Source organism: Balaenoptera acutorostrata, chromosome 18, assembly GCF_949987535.1.
Source record: "Balaenoptera acutorostrata chromosome 18, mBalAcu1.1, whole genome shotgun sequence".
NCBI lineage: Eukaryota > Metazoa > Chordata > Mammalia > Artiodactyla > Balaenopteridae > Balaenoptera > Balaenoptera acutorostrata.
In genome coordinates this window covers 14,352,922-14,372,761 of record NC_080081.1, presented here as the reverse complement: position 1 = coordinate 14,372,761, position 19,840 = coordinate 14,352,922, and the positions used below count along the sequence as shown (strand labels likewise).

The 19,840-nt window shown below is 41.6% G+C and overlaps 1 protein-coding gene across 1 annotated transcript in view; it reads left to right on the top strand.

Moving 5' to 3' along the window:
- The first annotated feature begins 276 nt into the window (after positions 1–276).
- DNAJC3 (DnaJ heat shock protein family (Hsp40) member C3) overlaps positions 277–19,840 on the top strand; it is an 83,601-nt gene continuing 64,037 nt past the window's right edge. The window contains exons 1-2 of the mRNA XM_007196835.3: positions 277–498; positions 19,400–19,510. Coding sequence (XP_007196897.1) covers positions 417–498; positions 19,400–19,510 — 193 coding nt within the window. The 5' untranslated portion in view covers positions 277–416. The remainder of the gene's footprint in view (positions 499–19,399; positions 19,511–19,840) is intronic.

Here is a 19,840-nt window from a genome sequence, read left to right as displayed (position 1 = left end):
GGCCTGCGCATGCGGACTCGGCGGCTGCCACACAGCTCCCCGGCCGCCTCCCTCCGGCCCGCCGCGGCGGTTTGGAGCTCCTGACAGCTCCACCGCAGGCGGACGCAGCCTTGTCTCGTGCTTCCACGTTATCCTATCAGAGAAGGGGCGGGGGCGGCGGCCCCCACAGCCTATCAGCGCGAACCACGACCCCGGCGAGCCCAGTAGGAAAGTGGCCAGGAAGAAGGCGATTGGGCGGCGGCGGCGCTCGGGGCGTAGCCCCATCCCGGCCCCGCCCACCGCTGCCTTCCTCCGCGGGGCGCCAGCCGCCTGAGGCCCGAGCAAGAGCGGACGGCGGGCGCAGCTGCAGCTTGAGGGCCGGCGGGGGCTCGTGGGTCCCGCACCTTTGCTCCTCCTCAGCGCCCGCGTCCTCGGACATGGTGGCCCCCGGCTCTGTGACCAGCCGGCTGGGCTCGGTGTTCCCCTTCCTGCTCGTCCTGGTGGACCTACAGTACGAAGGTGAGTCGTGTCCTGCCCCGGCCGGAGGAGCGGGCTCCCGGACCAGGCCTCGCAGCGCTTCCCCGCCTCCGTCCCGGCACGAGTCTCGGGGCGGCCGGGGCGGTGGGGCGGGAGCCGGGGACTCCGCGGCCTGGCTTGGGCCTAAGCCCGCCCCTGGGCGGGGGCCGGCTCCCGGTTCCGGGTTTGTCTGGGGAAGAGGTGCGGGGACCGGCGGGCCGCGGGGCCGGGACAGAGGGTTTGGAGTGAGGAGTGGGGCCGATAGGGTCAGGGTGAAGCGGGGCACCGGGCAGCGACTTCTGGGGCGTCCTGGGACGCGGAGACCCGGGCAGCCGTCGGCTCCCGGCCTCGCTCGGGACCCTCGCTTGGCACCTGGGGACTCTTGGTCAGTGGTGCTGGGAGGAGGCGGTAAAGGTGGCCCAAGGTGGGGGGGCTTCTTTGGCTTTGGAGTTCCGGGGGGTTGGCGGTGGGGAGGATGTCCTGCTGGGTAAGGTGAGGGGGACAGTGTTGAATGTTAAAAGTGAGTAACCATCACCCCGCTCTGCTCTGTCTTGTGTCTAGAAGTTGTTAGGTTGCTGCGTTAAGGAGCCGGTGTTGGCATTCAAGCTCCCGGCGGGCAGGGCACTAAGTTTGTGGCTTTGCAGTTCCCAGCCTGTTGTTGGTTCAGCTTTCCTTTTACGGGTTCTCTGAAAAAATGTCCCCGTAAGAAGATACGAATGCTTAAGCTTCACTACGGTCCTACAGTTGGGAATGTTGGCTACTCTAACAGAACAGCAGAAACAGAGGGCTGTCCCGTCTTAGTTGTCAGCTTGAGGAGTACGAGTGAAACCTGCAAGTGCCCGTTGAACTGATGCTCCTAACTTGGTTACCCTGCGAAATATTCGAGTATAATGACATACCACGTGCACTGACCTATTTTCGTCCCCATGAAAAGGCTAGTAGTCAAATTAAACATTTTAATATTGGACTTAATATTAGAGGGAGTGAGGAGCTGAAGTTGGGAATTGTTTATGGTAAAATCCCCTCAAAATTTTAAACTTACAAAAAGGAGTAATACTTTCCAATTTTTAGGTGTCATTTATGGCAGTGGGTTTTTTTTTTTTTTGGAGGGGGGGTTCCCCTGGAGACCATATATTTTTTGGAACCCAAAATCAAGATATATAGTGTGATAACATTGGGACAAAGAATTTGACAGTGAAATTTGAATGCCTGGACCACTTTAGTATAGGTCATGTATTCCAGTTCTTTTGCATTTTCTGATGTTAACACCTCCTACCCGGTGAAGTTTAGCGTTAATCCCCAGTTGTCATTAATTAATTATGGCCACTAAAGAGAAAGTTGCCTATATTCTGCTTAACATCAATTATTTTTTAAGTTACACAGGTACAGACTTTTGAATGATTTGTTTTTTTCCACCAGCTTGTAGACCACCTTTTTAGAATCGCTGTTCTGTAGGACTCTTAACACTTCATGTCTCTCCTGTGGTATTTTCCAGAAGAAAAACCTCACCAGAGAGCTTTTCTGTATGGGAGGCATTGGTAACATTTCTCAGAGGGGTGCTAAAGTGCTGTCTTCTTTAGGGTGTTGTCTGTATAAAGTAGCAGGGACTTGGTACAGCTGGTAGGGAAGAAAGGAAAAAGATCTTACATTTATTGAAGGTCTGCTGTGTGCCAGGCACTCTCCTAGACACCTTTCTGTAAAGCTGTCTCTTATTCATGGAGGTCTGTGATGTTATTTCTACTTTACAGATGAGGGAACTGAGGCTCCAAGAGTTTAATTAACTTGGATAAGGTCACACAGCTGTTAACTCTAAGAGCCATAAGTTTAACTCAAGTTATTTGACTCTAAAGTTCATCTTGTGTGTGGGCTGGAAACAGAAGTTAAGTGGTTGACAGCATAATGTGGGCCCAAGCATTTGTAAGTGGTGGCAGCTGAGAAAAATCAGCATTTTTGTTTGTTTGCTTGCCGCCAGCAGTGATGAACAGGAAGGTGATTTCCTGACATGTTTAATACAGCGGTTCTCAAGCTTGAGTGTGCATCACCTGGAGAGCTTTTTAAACAGAGTGCTGAAACTTACTCCCCAAATTTTTGATTCAGTAAGTCTAAGTGGGACCTGAAATTTTGCATTTCTAAAAAGAAATCACTGGTGAGAATCACTGGTGTAATAAATTATATAGCGGAGTTAACTTAGGTATCTGTTATTACATATCTATTATTTTATTTGGTGATGGGGATATAAAGATAAGAAAGAACCTCTGACTTTCATTAGCAAACGGTTAGCTCCTGTTTTCCCAAATAAGTTCTGCCTCTGGGTTCTCTAACCTAAAATTCCTCTGGAGTCATTCAGGACTGTGTGATCCCACTGTTAGGCTTAAGGCTTGGGGAGAGAAGAAATAAACGAGAATGGGTGTGAGAAGAGTGAATGAGAAACAAGAACTTGCATATGTTGGAGACTGTCGCCAATAATTAGCTTAGCTGGCCTAGTTTTTTCTGATTTAAAATATTCATCTTTTTTTTCTAGGCTTTTCTGTTAATTGTAATTCAGAGAAAGAAAATATGTGATAGGCTCATGAGTTGAAAGGTTAAATCTTTTAGCACCCCTTTTCAAAAAGGCCTTTGAAAGAGGGAAGTCCAAAGCACTAGTTTGGGAATAGAATTTTTGGAGCAGAAAGAAAACTTTAGTATAAGTATCTACTTCAGTATTCTCATATTACAGATAAGGAAGCTGTTTTAATTCTCTACTAATGGTGTGTTCTATTTGGTGATTTAAGTAGGAACACAACCTGGGAACCAAACTTTCTTTTATCTCTTTTTCTTCCTTAACATTCTTTCAGGACTCAATTTTTCTTTATTTCACTGAACTGATCTGACTAAACCATATATTTTGGACATTGGGAAAAGAATAGTTAGAAATCTCCTGAGTACAAAAGATGGTGATACTTTTTATATGAATCTAACTTACTAAAAGTATGTTTTGTGTTCTCTAGGATTTTCTTGACATTATTTAAATATGAAAAGAATAAAGTAGCGAAAACAAAGGACTTTCCGTAATTTATATACAGTAGTCCCCCCTTATCTGCGGTTTCGCTTTTCTCGGTTTCAATTACTTGTGGTCAACTGTGGTCTGAAAATATTAAATGGGAAATTCCAGAAATAAACAATTCATAAGTTTTAAATTGCGAACTTTTCTGAGTAGCATGATGAAATCTCGCGCTGTCTCACTTAGGTCATGAATCATCCCTTTGTCCCATGTATCCCGCCTGTTAGTCACTTAGTAGCTCTTAGTAGCTATCTGGATTATCAGTGGTATCGCAGGGCTTGTGTTCAGGTCACCCTTATTTTACTTAATAATGGCCCCAAAATGCAAGCCTAGTGATGCTGACAATTCGGAAATTTGGATATGCCAAAGAAAAGCCGTGAAGTGCTTCCTTTAAGTGAAAAAGGGAAAGCCCTTGACTTAGTAAGGAAAGAAAAAATATTGTATGCCGAGGTTGCTGATTTCCACGTTAAGAACGAATCTTCTATCCGTAAAACTGTGGAAAAGGAAAAAGAAATTTGTGCTAGTTTGGCTGTCGCAACTCAGACTGCAAAGGGTGCGGCCACAGTGTGTGATAAGTGCTTAGTTAAGATGGAAAAGGCATTATATTTGTCCAGTAAGATATTTTGAGAAGAGGGGACCACATTCACATCTTTTGTTACAGTGTATTGTTATAATTGTTCTATTTTATTATTGTTGTCAATCTCTTACTGTGTTTAATTTATAAATCAAACTTTATCATAGGTGTGTATGTATAGGAAAAAACATAGTGTATATATAGGGTTCGGTACTATCCGTGGTGTTGGTATCCACTGGGAGTCTTGGAATGTGTTGCCTGAGGATAAGGGGAGAGTCTTATAAACTAAGTATTTTAGCAGATGATCAGATTGCTTCTAGAATTATTTTAAATTCATTTAATGATAAAGGCTATAGTTAGCAGTAGTGTCCAAGTCCCAATTCATTTGACTAGTTAGCATTGCTAAGAGCCCAGAAATGCAGTTGATTAGATTCTGTGGGACAGGGGGAGTTGTTCTGAGGTGGGTGCCCCATAGTAATTAGGCTTTACTTTCCCATATGAAGGTAATTAATGGTGGTTAAGTTTAATTTCTATTGCCAGGGTTCCTTTGGTTATTGTCCGGCTATTAATCTTTGTTTCTATGGAAATAATCATGGGAACCCAATCACCTGCTCTTAAGAACAAAAACATCATGTCAACCATAAATTGATTTTTCAAGATCTTTGGAATGCTGCTTTTTAAAAAACATTTTAATAAGTTTAAAAAATCTGATGAGTTTATGTTATGTGGAGTTCTGGCATATGGAGAAGACTCATTTAATCAGTTAGCAGAGGCTTCACTGTAGTGTTCTTTGGTGAGGTATATGTAGTATAGAACTCTTGGTTTTTGTCTTTGAGTTTACAGACCGCTTGGGGATATAAAACATGCTTTGTGAAGCATCCAAGTCCTCTTCCCTACTTTCTCAGTGTAGATTTAGTGGTCCATCCTGTAGTCACTCCACTGAAAACAGCCTTTAATTTTCTTGCCCCTGTACTCTTTTGTTTTACTCACTTGGCAAAATTTGAACTGATTAAATCCACCTTGGCCAACTTGTTTGTCAAACCTCAGAGCTGAACATGGATGGAGAAAAATGAAGATAACCTTGCTGACTGGTCTCGTTTTAAGCGTATAATCTCTATTTCAAATGCACAGTCATTACTGCTAACATTCCTACAATTCCCTAGTATGTCTATTGAAAATCAGTGTCTCAGACCTTTTCCTCTTTCCTTAAATCTCCAATTTAAACCCTCCTTTTCTTTCTTCTGTTGCCTCATTCTTTTAGACTTTATTGGGAAAATGAAAGCCGCCACAGGGCAATTTCCTCTTCTTTCTACCTCTGAATTTACTAGCCTACTTGCATCTCTACCTGTTCTGCTAATTTTCTTATATTAATGGATAAAGCATCTCTATTCCTGGCAAAATCCAATTCCTATACTTATGCTCTGGATTCCGTTTCCTCTTGCCTTCTGAAAATATTGCTTCTACAGTTATTGTTTTTCTCCTGTATCATCATTTTCTTCCTCTTCTGGGTCATTGACATCAGCACTCCAACATGCTGTAGTGTTTCCACTATAGTGTTTCCAAAGTTTTGATAGCAGAACTTTAAAGAGTGGTTGGTAGTCTCTACTGCTATATTCTCATCTTCTGTTCTCTTCTCAACCTAATACTCCACCAATACTGCAAAGCCTTACTTATCTGACTCCTATTTACTTTTATCTCTTTTCATCTTAATCTTTTCCATCACTAGGTTCCTACCACATCAACTTTACTTCCAAATGCCAAGCTCATTTCTTGACTAAGTGTCTTTATTCCTGTTGTTCCTATACTCTGAAGATTTCAGAGAACAGCCAAATGAGCATTCATGTTTCAGTCCTGACATACTATGTAAGAAGCACACTCTAGGTCAGTTAATACTCTCCCTTTACCTTTTTGTATTTTCTTCATAAAACTTAATATTGTCTTGAACTACCTCATTTGTATTTCTTGTCTGTCTGTTCCTCTAGAATATAAGCTTTATGGAAAACACTCTTGTCTCTATACCTAAAACATGTTGACGTGAAGTAGATGTGCAATAAATATTTTCAGAATGGATGAGTGAGGTTGACTGTTTTAACTTTTTTTTTTTTTGGTAAGGACCATTGCACACTTATTTTCCAAGTTGAAATTCCTTGAACAAGGAGTCCCATCACAACATTTATGCCTTCACAGTTAAGTGAAACAAAGATTAATGTCCATTGAAATTGAGCAAATTTGGTTACAATAGATTTTATTTTCCTAGTTTACCCAGGAAGATTTTCGTGCAGGCATTGTTCATTTGTACTTGCTACATAACTACTCAGCCTTTTCTTCCTTTCAGTTTGGCTTTGTATACTAAAACACTTTTTAGGTTAGAGTGATTGGGAAGAGATGCTTCCAAGGTCTAGGGTTTCCACCTCAGTGTATCTTTATTAAAACTGTTTCGTCATTGGTCCTCACTTGACTGTGGAATTGCTAAGATAATGAACTTCTTGCTCTTTCTGTGGCCAGATTCCACTGTTTTCTGTGTTTCTGTCATGAGACTTTTTTCAGACTCTGCCCCATCTTGCTTTGATCTTGGATTTAGATAGGACCTTTTACGGACAGTACTTTTTTTTTCCCCTTGTGTTCCTTTTTAGAATGATCTTACGGTTCTCCTCCTCCCTGACATTCTAAGTGCTCCAACCTGAACAACCACCCTAAACTTGCTTCTGTTCTGCCACCTGGCCTTGGCTTGAGCCTTAGCATCTCTGACCTTTTCTTCTTGCCTTTTTCAGTCTGGTTGCTCCAGTCTTGATTGTGACTCTCAGCACATCATACTTTTAACCCCTCAACTTTATGTTTCTTAAAATTCTTTATATTTTGCTCTCTAAAATATGACAGATTCTAATACTAACTTCAGTGAAAGACTTAGCTACTCCACCTTTTTTCCTGTCCTTCCTGTATATTTTGCTGACTTTGGTTGATGCTTGTCTGTGGAGAAACCTATTGTTTAATTCTGTTCAGGAGATGGCAGGACGTTTGGTTGCCTGATCTCTCAGAATTAGGAGACTGCTTTCATTGTCAGTGTCTCCCAGGATGTGGCAATGGAATAAAAAATTATCCATGGCTCAAAATAACACGGTTGACATATTGCAAAAACAGCCACATTTGCAATTTTTTAAGAAACATATTAGTGTCTTTATGAGTCTTTGGTAATAGTATAAGTTTGATTTTTTAATTGTTATTACGTAGCTTCTGTTATTCTGATGAATTATACATTTAAGAAGGAATTTAGTTACATTCATTCAATAAGTATTGAGTGTCCGCTTTGTGCAAGGTACTGAACTAGGTGATAAAGAGAAGAAAAGACCGTTCATTCTCTCCGACTTGCTTTTGATCAGGTTTGGGACTATGGGGGTTGTGAGAGGCAGGCAAGCTGTGAAGGTCAGCTTACTGAGACTGTGATATTGCAAAGCGAAGTGATGTACTTGTGAGTGGAGGGATGCACAGTATAGCAGGAGCATAGGAGGAACTTTCCCCACCTTCTCACTGAGGTAGTGAGGGAAAGTTTCACAAAGGACCCAGCATTTGAGGGCAGAATCCTGATGGAGGAGTAGAAATTTTCCAGGTGGGCAAGTGGGGAAGGCCTTTTTATGGAATAGCAAGTTTAAAGGGATGCAGCATAAGAACTAGTATGTTCAGGAAAGTTCAACCAGTTCATTATGTTATAGGAGTATAAAGTAAGAGGTGAAGGAGTGAGGGGTGATAAGGCTGGGCCCACATCAAGGGACCTGATCAAGAAGGGTCTTGTTTGCCTTTAGATCTGAAGGGACTTAGGTTGAATCTAGCCAGCGACCTGAAAATACTGCAGAATTGTTACTAGGAGTGCATCTTGGGAGGATTGCTTTTGCAGTAGTATGGGGGCTGGATGTGGAGGAAGGTGAGAGAAGATCCTAGTTAGGAGGCACACCATCTCTTTCGGGGAGAAGGGGGCCTACACAACCGCCACGTACACTATGGCAAGTTCTGTTATGGAAAACTGACCAAGGTGCACTGGAGGAATGATAATTCTCCCTGGGTGATTGAAATTTTGGTAGAGGAAGTGGTATTTACTTATCATGTTATTAAATAGAAATTACATTGGGTAAAATTGTAACATAATAAAGATCTGAGTTTTATTTAAAAGGCACAGAGAAATGCTGGATACCTCTTTTAATCATAGAAGGCAAGAGAAACTTCATTTGGAGAGGAGCTCAACCTTTGGGGTGACAGTATACGTAACTTTTTGGAGGGATACGACATTACTTTATTTGAAGGAATAGTACAAATGAAAGAACGTAGATGGATGTTTTAGTGCAACTTATAGAAGAGGTAAAGGTGACCCCAACGTGCATGCACTGCCTTGGTGACCAGGAAAGTGACCCTGTGGCCATGGGAAGCCAGCCCGAGGCTCAGCTCTCAGTGTCCCTGTCTCCCAGGGTGTGCTTGTAAGAGGGATACTTTGCCATGCCAGACTCGTGGGCCCCCTTTTGTGCAAGCTGGTGTCATGGTCACCCAGCTCTTCGGATTTCATCTGCTCCTTCAGGTAGTGAGTCTCAGTGAAATCACACAAGTGGGTATCATTTGTCAGTGAACAGTTTGTGCCGTTCCGGTAGGGACTGATGCACACTGTTTTCCAAGTGTAACCCATGTTCTATTGCATTCAGCGGGCTTGCTCAGTCGTCATGGTTTAGTTTCTTGGTATCCTGAAGAGTTTGGGATTCAGCCACCTCGTTGGTTCTGCAGCTTCATCAGTTTCTCAGCGTATTCTCTCTCCTCATGACACTGCTGAACAAAATATTAGGCAGTGTCCTTCACAGCCACACCATCGGGGTCAAAGCAGCAAGACACAGCCAGGTAGATGTAGGAGGCGTAGAGCTCCAGGTGGGTCTGGTGGTTGATGGGGGCCTCCGAGTCCTGGTGGTCGCTCCGGCACAGCCGCGAGGGGGACTCGGTCATGGTGGCAGGTGGCCGAGGAGGGGCCTCCAGGGTGCTGTGGGGAGGTGTTGCAGCGACGGTTTGACCCAGGCTCTGTCAAGCCCTGTTGAAGCAGGACACCGCTGTGGCTCTCCGTGAAGAATGTCTGGCCGGGGCATCTGGACAAAGTACTTCGAGGAACTTCGCAAATGTGTTCTTGGTTCCCACTAGGCTTCAGGCTGCGCTTGTGAGGTTGGAAAGGATTGTGGCTAAAATGTTGCATTAAATGATGGGTTCAGTGAGTGAAGCATACAAGGCTTAGTAGCTGTGGAAAGAAAGCTTAGCCTGGTTTATATGGGGAAAAGTTTCCTAAGCTGTGGTGCAAAGAAAGCTAGGCTTTGGAATTGAATCTTATTGTGACAGTTACTGTGAGTCTTCAGGCAGGTTGAGTAACTTCTTTGAGCCTCAGATTCCTCAGTTATAAAAGTATGAAAGATGTTTACTTTCTAGGTTTGTTGTGAAAATTAAGTGAAATAAATATACTGAAAGTATCCACCATATAGAAGGTTCTTAATTTCTTTTTGTGTTACATCTTTCCTGTTAGACATTTTCATGACTGGATAAGGAAAGTACTGTGACTAATGGTTTATCTCGTATCCAAATTTCTTACCTCCTCAGGCAATCTGGAATCTTCTATTCAGTACATTGATCTGATCTTCCCTTTTGAGAAAATGTAAATGGGAGATGTTTGAAATCTTCTTGCTAATTTGAAGACTACCTCCTTTCCCCAACATGTTGAGAACACATAGATAAACCCATCAACTTGCTCTAGTAATTAATTGTTCTTACTGTAACAGGCTGGATCCTTCCACAGCCCACACACAGCATTTTCACCATTCTTATTCCATCCCTAGTTCATTCTCTAGTATCATTTTAACATGGTTTCTGCACACATGTTTCTGCATAAGTGATGCACAGTCCTTTATATTTTACACTAGGAACTGTAAATGTTTATGGGTGCAGAGTTTATATTAGAATTTACCTTTAGAAGATCAAAATGAACTATCTTTAATTGTTTTAATTTTCCCACCTCTATCTCTTAAAAAGATTTAAAGTAAAACCTTATTTTGTGAAATTTTCTACATTTACAAAGGTGGGGAATGGTATCATGAATCCCCAAGTACTAATCTCCCAGCTTTAACAGTTTTCAACCCATGACCAATCTTATTTCATCTATACCTGTGGATTATTTTGGAACATTTCACATGATATCATTTCATTCATAAATATTTTAGTATTTATGAAAGATAAGGACTTTAAAATTTTAGAGTCTGTATCATCTATATTCCCCTCAGTGTCTGATTATAATGCTATACCTTTGAACTACAGTTTGACGAAAACGTTTAAGGCAGGGTTATTTTGCTCTTCTTTCCTGACTTAATTGGCTGCTTAGTTATAAAATATGTCTCTGGTGTTAACAAAATATTCTCTAAAAGTTTTCAACTGCAAGTGATTATTTAATCAGTACATTGTTAACAAAACACATTCCTCAGTTTACTTTTTAAGCGCACGAATACATTCTTACTAGAAAAAATTAAACAGTACAGAAATATTTACTATATCTTCTTTTTAAAGCATAAATGAAATCTGAGTATATTTACTGTAATGCAACTTGCTATCCTTGGTTCACACCACCACAGTCCTTTCCATTCTTGCCTGCCTCTAATCTGTTTTCCACACCACAGCCGAAGTGATCTTTTTAAAATGTAAATCAGATAGTCAGTTCCTTGCTAAAAACCTATCTAATGACTTCCCTTTGCTCTTAGAATAAAACCCAGATTTCTTACCATAGCCTGCAAGGTCCAGTGTGATCTGTATTGCCTGAATCCTCTATCCTCCTTACCATGCTGGGAGCCTCCTTTTGATTCCTTAAGGTTGAGCTTGGTCCTACCCAAGCCCTTTGAGCTTATTTTCTGCTCCTTGCCTGGTCATATTCTGGCATGCTGGAGGCTTCTTGTCATTCAGGACTGCTCTCCCGCCTTTTATGCTTTAACTCAAACATCTTCTCAGGGAGGACTTATTTGACTATATTAAGTACTATATTAAGTACTCCTCTTCCTTCCCTCTGGCAGAAATGATCTTGTTTCTCCATCTTTTTCTCCACTGCATCCCTACTGCTAGATTAGTCAGTGCATAGACATTTGGTCTGTTTTTTAATGTGTGTGGCATCCTGTGGATCTGTAAGAATGTCAATTGTATTCATTTTTAGATTTTTTTTTTTGCTCCACTAAGTTTGGTTCCTTAATTTTCTTATTTGGTGTTAGTTTCTTATGGATTGATTTTATGATTATCTTTGTTTTTCAGAATTGCTCATTGCTAATCTTTGAATTCTGATTGTGGGAGAAGGCTGATTGCCTGTCTGGAGGCTGAGAAATCCCCAGGGCCCCTTCCTTTTCCTTGTATCAGCGGTTGGATCCCTCAGACAACTGCAGCCACCTCCATGGTACATTTCCCCTGAGAGGGTCTTTGGATATGATTTTGCCCACCAATCTAATCCTGTCCTTTTTATGTTTCGAGAATTTTTCCCAAATTTCTGTTTTTTTAGGTGGCCCTCTTCTTCTTTTAAAAAAATTTTTTTCCAGCAAGGTTATGCATTTATCTTTTTAAGTGAATTCTGTCATTTCTAGAATTTGAGCATGTTGGGAGGTAGGCTCATGTGCTTAGGTGACTGTCTTACTCTAGTCCCCATGGACTACTTTCTTCAAAAAAAATTTTTTTTAATGTAAGGGGTAGTTTTTATCAGCCAGTCTTCTCATTGAAAGGATTTAAATTAAAAAAAATTTGTTTTTGGAAAATCTTAAAAATATACCAAAGTAGAGAAAATAGTATCATTTTACCACTGTGTACCGTCTGTCACCCAGCTTCAAAAATTACCAACACCTGGTCGCTCCTATTTCATCTATATTTTCATCTTCCTCTCCAAGATTATTTTGAAGTCAATCCCATTCTTCACATTATGTATTCTGTAAATACTTCAGTATGTGGCAGAGACTCCAGTGTAATGCTGGAAAATAGCCTCTCTCTTCAGAGTCCATGATTACCTGCAGTCTAGGGCGTTCTCATAAAGCTAAAGCCTGCTGGATTCTCCTTGTTGCTTTTTTGGGAGAGACTACCTTATTCATTACTGTTATGGCCACAGTCTTACATATAGATTTCAGTAACATTTGTTAAATGTTAATTTCCATAATCTTCATTATGAAAAGTAGGTTATAATTTTGGATATGGTATGGAATAGGTGGAAACAGGTGACCCTCACATTCTGAATATAATCAGTTTCTAAATCTATATTGCATAGTGAATTTTCACAGGGCAGGAGCCTATATCTTCATTTTAAGTGGGAAAAATAACAATACTTTCCCAGCCCACTGAAATCACCCAACTGATTTCTCCAAATTTTACCCACATGCTCTTAAATAGGTTAGATATTTTCACATTGTTGCCCTAAACAAATAGGGCTCTGCAGGACCCTGAGTTTTTTTTTTTTAATTTATTTTATTGAAGTATAGTTGACTTAAAATGTGTTAATTTCTGCTGTACAGCACAGTGATTCAGTTATATATATATACACACACACACACACACACACACACACACACATACATACATTCTTTTTCATATTCTTTTCTCTTATGGTTTATCACAGGATATTGAATATAGTTCCCCATGCTATACAGTAGGACCTTTTTATTTATCCATTCTATATATAATAGTTTGCATCTGCTGATCCCAAACTCCCAATCTATTCCTCCCCCCACCCCCTTTTCCCCATTGGCAACCACAAGTCTGTTTTCTGTGTCTGTGACTCTCTTTCTGCTTTGTAGATAAGTTCGTGTCATATTTTAGATTCCACATATAAGTGATATCATATGGTATTTGTCTTTTTCTGACTGACTTCACTTAGTATGATGATAGTCTCTAGGTCCATCCATGTTGCTGCAAATGGCATTATCTCATTCATTTTTATGGCTGAGTAGTATTCCATTGTATATATGTACCACATCTTTATCCATTCATCTTTTGATGGACATTCAGTAGATTGTTTCCATGTCTTGGCTGTTGTGAATAGTGCTGCTGTGAACAAAGGGGTGCATTTTATCTCTGAATTATAGTTTTAGGGCTCCAAATTTTTGAGACCACCAAGTTAAAGTTTCCTCCTTCCCCCTCTCCCTTTTTCCCTTCCTCCGTTGTACAGAGGGCTCCAACAGGCAGCCAAGGTAATAAAACACTATACAGAAACTGCAGACCAGGAATAGGAAGAGCAAGCTACTTTGTTTAGTAGGGTAAATAGTAAGGTAAAGTGCATTTCATTTGGCTTTTTGCTCTATTCGATGAAATCAGGAATTCGCTAGCTTTTGATAACCGAAATAGCAGGCAGTTGCCCAAATAGTTGCTCTGGGTGTCTTCCTGGACTCCTGCTCTTTCTTCACTTGACCTCTGCATCCAGACAGTTGACATAAGTCACAGGTAGTCGTCCTTTTCTTTCTCATATTTTTCTAAGCAGTGTATTCTTCTCTATTTCCACTGCTACTACTCCACGGTCAGGTCAGCGTCATGTCGCCTGGATTATTGTAACAGAGAGTTTATTGGTTTCCCTTTTCCCTTCTGGCTGTTTACTGGAATCCTCTAGCAGTGAAAGCGACCCACTCAGAGCAGTGAAGTCATGATGGAGAGGAGAGCTGGCTGAAATCCTGGACTTTGAGTTCTCTGAAAGCCTCATTAATCTTGAGCTCTGGGCTTCTTAGTATGATGTTCTTTGTGTTTGGAGTGCTGGTTTCTCTCTTCAGCCTTTTCCCACAGGTCCATCCTCCCCATTTGTCCGTCAGGTTTCAGGGGGGACCTCGGGGAGACTGCATCCCCCACCTCACCCCCAGCACTGTCCCGTAGAACTTTCTGTGATGGTGGCAAATGTTCTGTATCATCTTCACCGTCCCACACACTAGCCGCTAGCTATCCAGCACTTACACTGTGACTAGTGAGACTGAGAAGTTGAATTTTAAATTTAATTTTAACTACAGGTGTTAGGCGCCTTCACTTGTGCCCTCACAGCACCCTGTATTCCTCCCATCCAAACACTTACTGTAGTGTATGTTTTCCCAATATTTTGTTACTAAACATTTTGCAAAGTTGAAACAGTTTTATACTGTCCAGTCCTATACCCATCACCTAAACTCTACCATTAATGTAATTAGTATACTTGGTTTTTTTTTTTTCTTTTGGCTGCGTCGTGCAGCATGCGGGATCTTAGTTCCCCGACCAGGGATCGAACCTGTGCCCCCTGCATTGGGAGCGCGGAGAGTCTTAACCACCGGACCACCAGAGAAGTCCATTATGCTTGTTTTTAACACATATCCATCTGGGCATTTCTCTATCCATCCATTAATCCTTTTTAAAAAAATGTTTTTCAAAATAACATCAATACACAGGTCCCTAAATACTTTAACATGCATATCATCAGTAGTTTTGGGGGGGGATTAAAATTTATATACAATAAAATGTCCACTCTAAAGCATACATCTGCTGGGTTTGATAACTGTGTATGCCTGTGTAACCCCGGCCTCCATCAGGGTTAGAACACTCAGCGCTCCAGGGGGTTCCTCCTGCCCCTCCCACTCCTTTCTCCCACCTTCCTGAGTGATGACTCTTCGGATTTTTTTTTCCTGCAATGTCCCTTTAGCACACTGAAAAACTTCACATCATGCTCCCTGTAAAAGAGAAATGCTTTGGCTACTTACTGTCCATATGCACCTTCTACACACATTTGAACTTCAGAACAACAAAAATACTCTATTTTCTACCTAACAAGATACAGCTCTTCTTATAAGCGAAGAAATTCTCACCTGTACCCTGGTTGAGAAGATAACATTTGCAACAGTCATTGTGTCCATTACTGGCTGTTACTAATTACTACTCTTAGTCCTTCACTGTCCTGTTCAGTATCCAGTTATACAAAAACGAAATTGTAAAGTTAATTCCAGCAGCATATTGTAAAATAAAAATGGGAATTAGAGAAAATATGGTTAGTATAGTTGGTTCTCCTTATTCATGGTAGCTATATTCCATATGTCTTTATGAACGTTGAATTAGCAAATATTGAACCATTGTACCTGGGAGGAAATTCAGGGTTAGGATCCTGCAAGGCCTCAGGTCACTACATGTTTGTCAACAGATCAAAACATAACCTTGTTGTGTGTGTGTTTCTGTTTGAAAATATCTTATTTAATATATATTATTGATTGACTGACATTGAACTCATGGCCAGTAGCATTATCACTCATGTCTGAATGAAGCTTATCTAACAAACTTCTTTTCCTTTTTTTTAATTAAAAAAATTTTTTTTAGTTTTTTGCCTGCTCTGCGTGGCTTGCAGGATCTTAGTTCCCCGACCAGGGGGCGAACCCATGCCCCCTGCAATGGAAGCGCGGAATCCTAACCACTGGACCGCCGGAGAATTCCCCAAACATATTTTCTTTGAAAGGCACAGTACAGTCTCTTGCCCTTAGTAACACTAGGCAGCACTATGCTTGGGGGCCATTTTAAACAGTGAAATCACCAAAAAAAAAAAAAAAACCCGCAAAAATAAAAAACATGACACTAAATACACTGTAGAAAGGACACTTGCTTATAACATGAGAGCTCACACAGGAAGAAAAAGTATCACCTTGTTTGACTTCAGCTCGGAGCGTGCACTTCAAGTGACTCAAGTGTGTCACCATTCTGCACATTCACATGTCCTCAAATGACTGCCAAGGCGCCCTGAATATTAATTTGGGGATTACAGATGAATTGGAGGGCGTTACAAGTGAATTTTAGGGAGTGGGCAAATTCTGAGATACAGAATCTGTGAATTGTGAGGATTGACTGTATATACAAAGAGAAAATGTGCAAAGCTACTACAGTCCTGAGTCTGTAATTAGTCATGAGGTCAGAGTTGATATATATGGCATCCTTTGTCAACTTCCTGTTCCATACTTCTCATGCCTTTGGCTGGAATCTCAGCTACTCTGGGTTTACCTGATGGCGTAACCCAAACCTTTGTTCCTGAAGGGTCTGAGTGCTTAACTGTTCTGTTTTTGGTTGCTGTAGTTTTTAATTAACCTTTAGTATTGGGCATGGAAGTACTAACACCCTAGAGAATTCCCGGGGTTCCAGATGTAGCCCTCTTTGCCACTATTGTATAGCAGCAAACCCCATTTTTCCTTGATAAGCGACTACTTGCAGCTGGACAGCTAGCTGATACTTTATCTCAGTTTCGTGCTGCATTAGGTTTGTATCTTGGAACCAAAACACTCAGTGGCCGTCTTAGTGAATTCTAATTTATAGTTCTCTTTTTTGGATAACATTTGAAATAAATATTATTTACTGTTTAATAAAATATTTAAAAATATATACAGGATTCTGGATGAAGTAGATTAATAAAATAAATGCATAACATTCAAATGCGTGTGTATCCAACATAAGAGAATTTTCCATGTAACTTAAGTTACAACTGTAAGTACCAGGAAAAATTCAAGATAATTTTGACAGAGCACTTTTCTCAGTGTATTACAGTCATCCCTAGGTTTTGTGGGCTCTATGGTTTTTGTCAAAACTACTCAACTTTGCCATTGTAGCACGAAAGCAGCCTTAGCCAATGTGTAATGAAGGGGCGTGACTGTGTTCCAGTAAAATTTTATTTACAAAAACAGTTTTCTGAGCTCTGCTCTAGTAAGTGGGCACACATCAATTAATGAGACCAGATACAGTGTTATATTCCACTCTTCTTGATCTAACACCTTTAGAATCCATTCCCACACGTGTTCCATGGGTTTCTGATAGTTTATCAGCAAAGTCTTGCAGTTCTTTTGGTGTGTAAACTATTTTCCTTAGGTCATAGTGTATATACCTGCTAGTGACATCTGGAATGGTTAGGGTGGGTCTGAGTGAGCATCCCCTTTCATGGCATCTGCCCTAAGTAGTTGTCCTAGGACTTTGAAGCAGTGGAAGGCTAGGTGTCTCCGATAGTGGAAGGCAAGCTGCTTCTACTGGTAAGGGAGGCTCAGAAGGACTGGGAGGTTTAAGTTGGTCGGCTTCATCCAGGTGCAACCAGACGTCTCCCTTCTAAGTTTGAGGATCCCATTCTTTACTAATACATGTCCTGAATTTCACAGGAGAAACTTGGCGAGACTCTGAATTCAACGATTGTTTTAATTCAACAGCCCTCAAAATTAAATTTTGTGCCTGATTTTCAGCTAAATCAGCTCTGTGGCTACAAAAAAAAAATAAAGAGAGAGAGAGATGGTTTCAAGGCTGCCATGGAATCTCTCAGACTGAGTGGAGCTAGGAGTTGGCCCCGAGCTTGTTTTTTCTCTCTGTAAGTGCTCTAGTGTGCTCAAAGGAACCCACCCCACGTCTCAGTCCTTATTTCCATCATTACTGCCATGATGGTCAAGTGCAGCAGCCACTTGGGTTTCCAAGGCATGTGCCTCAGTTAGTACTCATTTTCTGTCAACCACAAATGATATCTTCATTAATTGATTCTACTACCTGCTACAGATTACTAACCTCTTGTTTCTCATTGACAGGGAACTCAGCCCTGCACTCAAGCTCAAGGGCATGACCAAACCAATCCTTAAATCCCATTTTTGTAGCTCTGTCTCTTCGAACCACTCCTAGTACCATTTGTGTATAAAAGTCTGGGTCCCTGCGGGAGACAGAAACCACAAGGTGATTTTAAAGGGGGAAGTTGAATATAAAGAATTGTTATGATAGGAGGGTGACCATAATGATGTAGAGAGAACTCTACAGGATAGTCTAGGACTGAGAGACAGTCCGCAAGGAAGGGCCAACTTGGAGGGGGACCCCCTCCTCAAGGCTGGGGTTCAGACCTCATCGGAGACAGTATAGTTGCAGGCTAAGGTTGCTGGTAGGAAAGTGCACTGAGTTGCCGGGGATAGAGCTGGTCCACAGTAGCTGCGGAAGCGAGAAACCACCTTCTCAGGTGTAGGTGAGCCCCAGCTGGTGGGCTTGGGTGTGGGGGGGGAGTTGGGGTGCTGCTGTGGGTGTGAAGCCTGGAGTACATGGCGTCCTGCTTGGGAGGGGGTGTGTGACCAAGGCTCCGGGTGGCTGAGGGGCTGGATCCCTGGGTGTACGGCTCGGCCAGGGCACCACTGGATGTACTCCCCCCTGCACACCACGCAGCAGGAGCCAGAAGAAAGTAAAGGCAGCAGTGGGGACCAGGAGGTGTCCTTCCTGCAGTGTCCCTTCAGCGCCCTTTACTGACAAAGCCTAACGCTGTGCTCAGTGTATAGAAGAATGCGTACACGCTCCGGTCCATCATTACAGTCAAGAACTGAAGGATGAATTCAGAGCCGAGAGGCGGCACGTTAGTTGAAAATTGGCCTGGTCAGTCGGATCATATTATTCTACTCACGATTCCTCGCCAGCTCCCGATTTTGCTAAGAGTGAAGCCAAAGCTGTACCTAGTCGGGCCCTCTAGTACTTTGACCTCATCTTGTTTGTTATCTCCCTTGTTGGCTGTGTGGTAGCCATCCTGACCTCCCTGCTGTTTCCACGACACACCTGGCATGCTCCTGACCCAGGGCCCTTGTACTAGCTGGCCCTTCTTCTTGGCAAGCTCTTATCCTAGTAGATATCTGCCTGGTGAGTCCTCACTTTCTTCAAGTAGGTCTTTGCTCACATGTCAGCTTCTCAGTGAGGCCCTTGACCACCTGATTTAATACTGAAAGCCCCGCCACTCCTGACCCCCCTCACGCAGCTCTACTTTTTACCTACCTTACTCTCTAATTCACTCCTTTCTTATGTCTGTCTCCTGCTACTATAATGTCAGGTGCCACGAGTGATAGAGGTTTTTGTTTGTTTTGCTCACTTATCCCAGATATCTAGAACAGTGCCTGGTGCCCTGTAGATGCTCCGTAAGTTCTTGATTATCGTAGTGGACTCTCATATTCGTTGAAGTGAGATTCTAGTTTAACAAAGCAATTCTACTTTTGTTGTTGAACAACAAATTATAAATATTTTTGCTAGTTACTGTGTTAGGCAGTTTTCCTTGCATTTTGTAGACTGGGTACATTCTTTTGACTAGGTTGATATGGGTATATTTTTGGGTGGCTTCTACTCTATAAAATGAAGCACTGTTTGTACTTTATTGTTACTTTCTCTAGGTCGCTTTTCAGCTTCTGTGACTTTTCTCATCTAAGTAAATGACGGAGGCAGACAACTATATTTTTAACATTTTATTCTTTAGAATTAAGTCTTGGTTCGTGGAAAGTTAATTTATTATTTTCTTTATTTGTTTTTAGGTGCTGAATGTGGAGTAAATGCAGATGTTGACAAACATCTTGAATTGGGCAAGAAACTACTGGCAGCTGGACAGCTAGCTGATGCCTTATCTCAGTTTCATGCTGCAGTAGGTTTGTATCTCAGAACCAAAACACTCAGTGGCCATCTTAGTGAATTCTAATTTATAGCCCTTTTTTGGGATAACATTTAAAATAAATATTATTTATTGTTTAAATAAAATATTTAAAAATATTTACAGGGTTCTGGGTGAAATAGATTAATAAAAGCACAATATTTGGATACATACGTATCTAACATAAGAAGATTTTTCCACGTAATTGAGACTCACAACTATTAAGTACTAAGAAAAATTCAAGATAATTTTGGCAGAACACTTCTCTCAGTGTATTATAGTCATCCCTAGATATCCTCACAGGATTGGTTCCAGGGCCCCCTTGGAT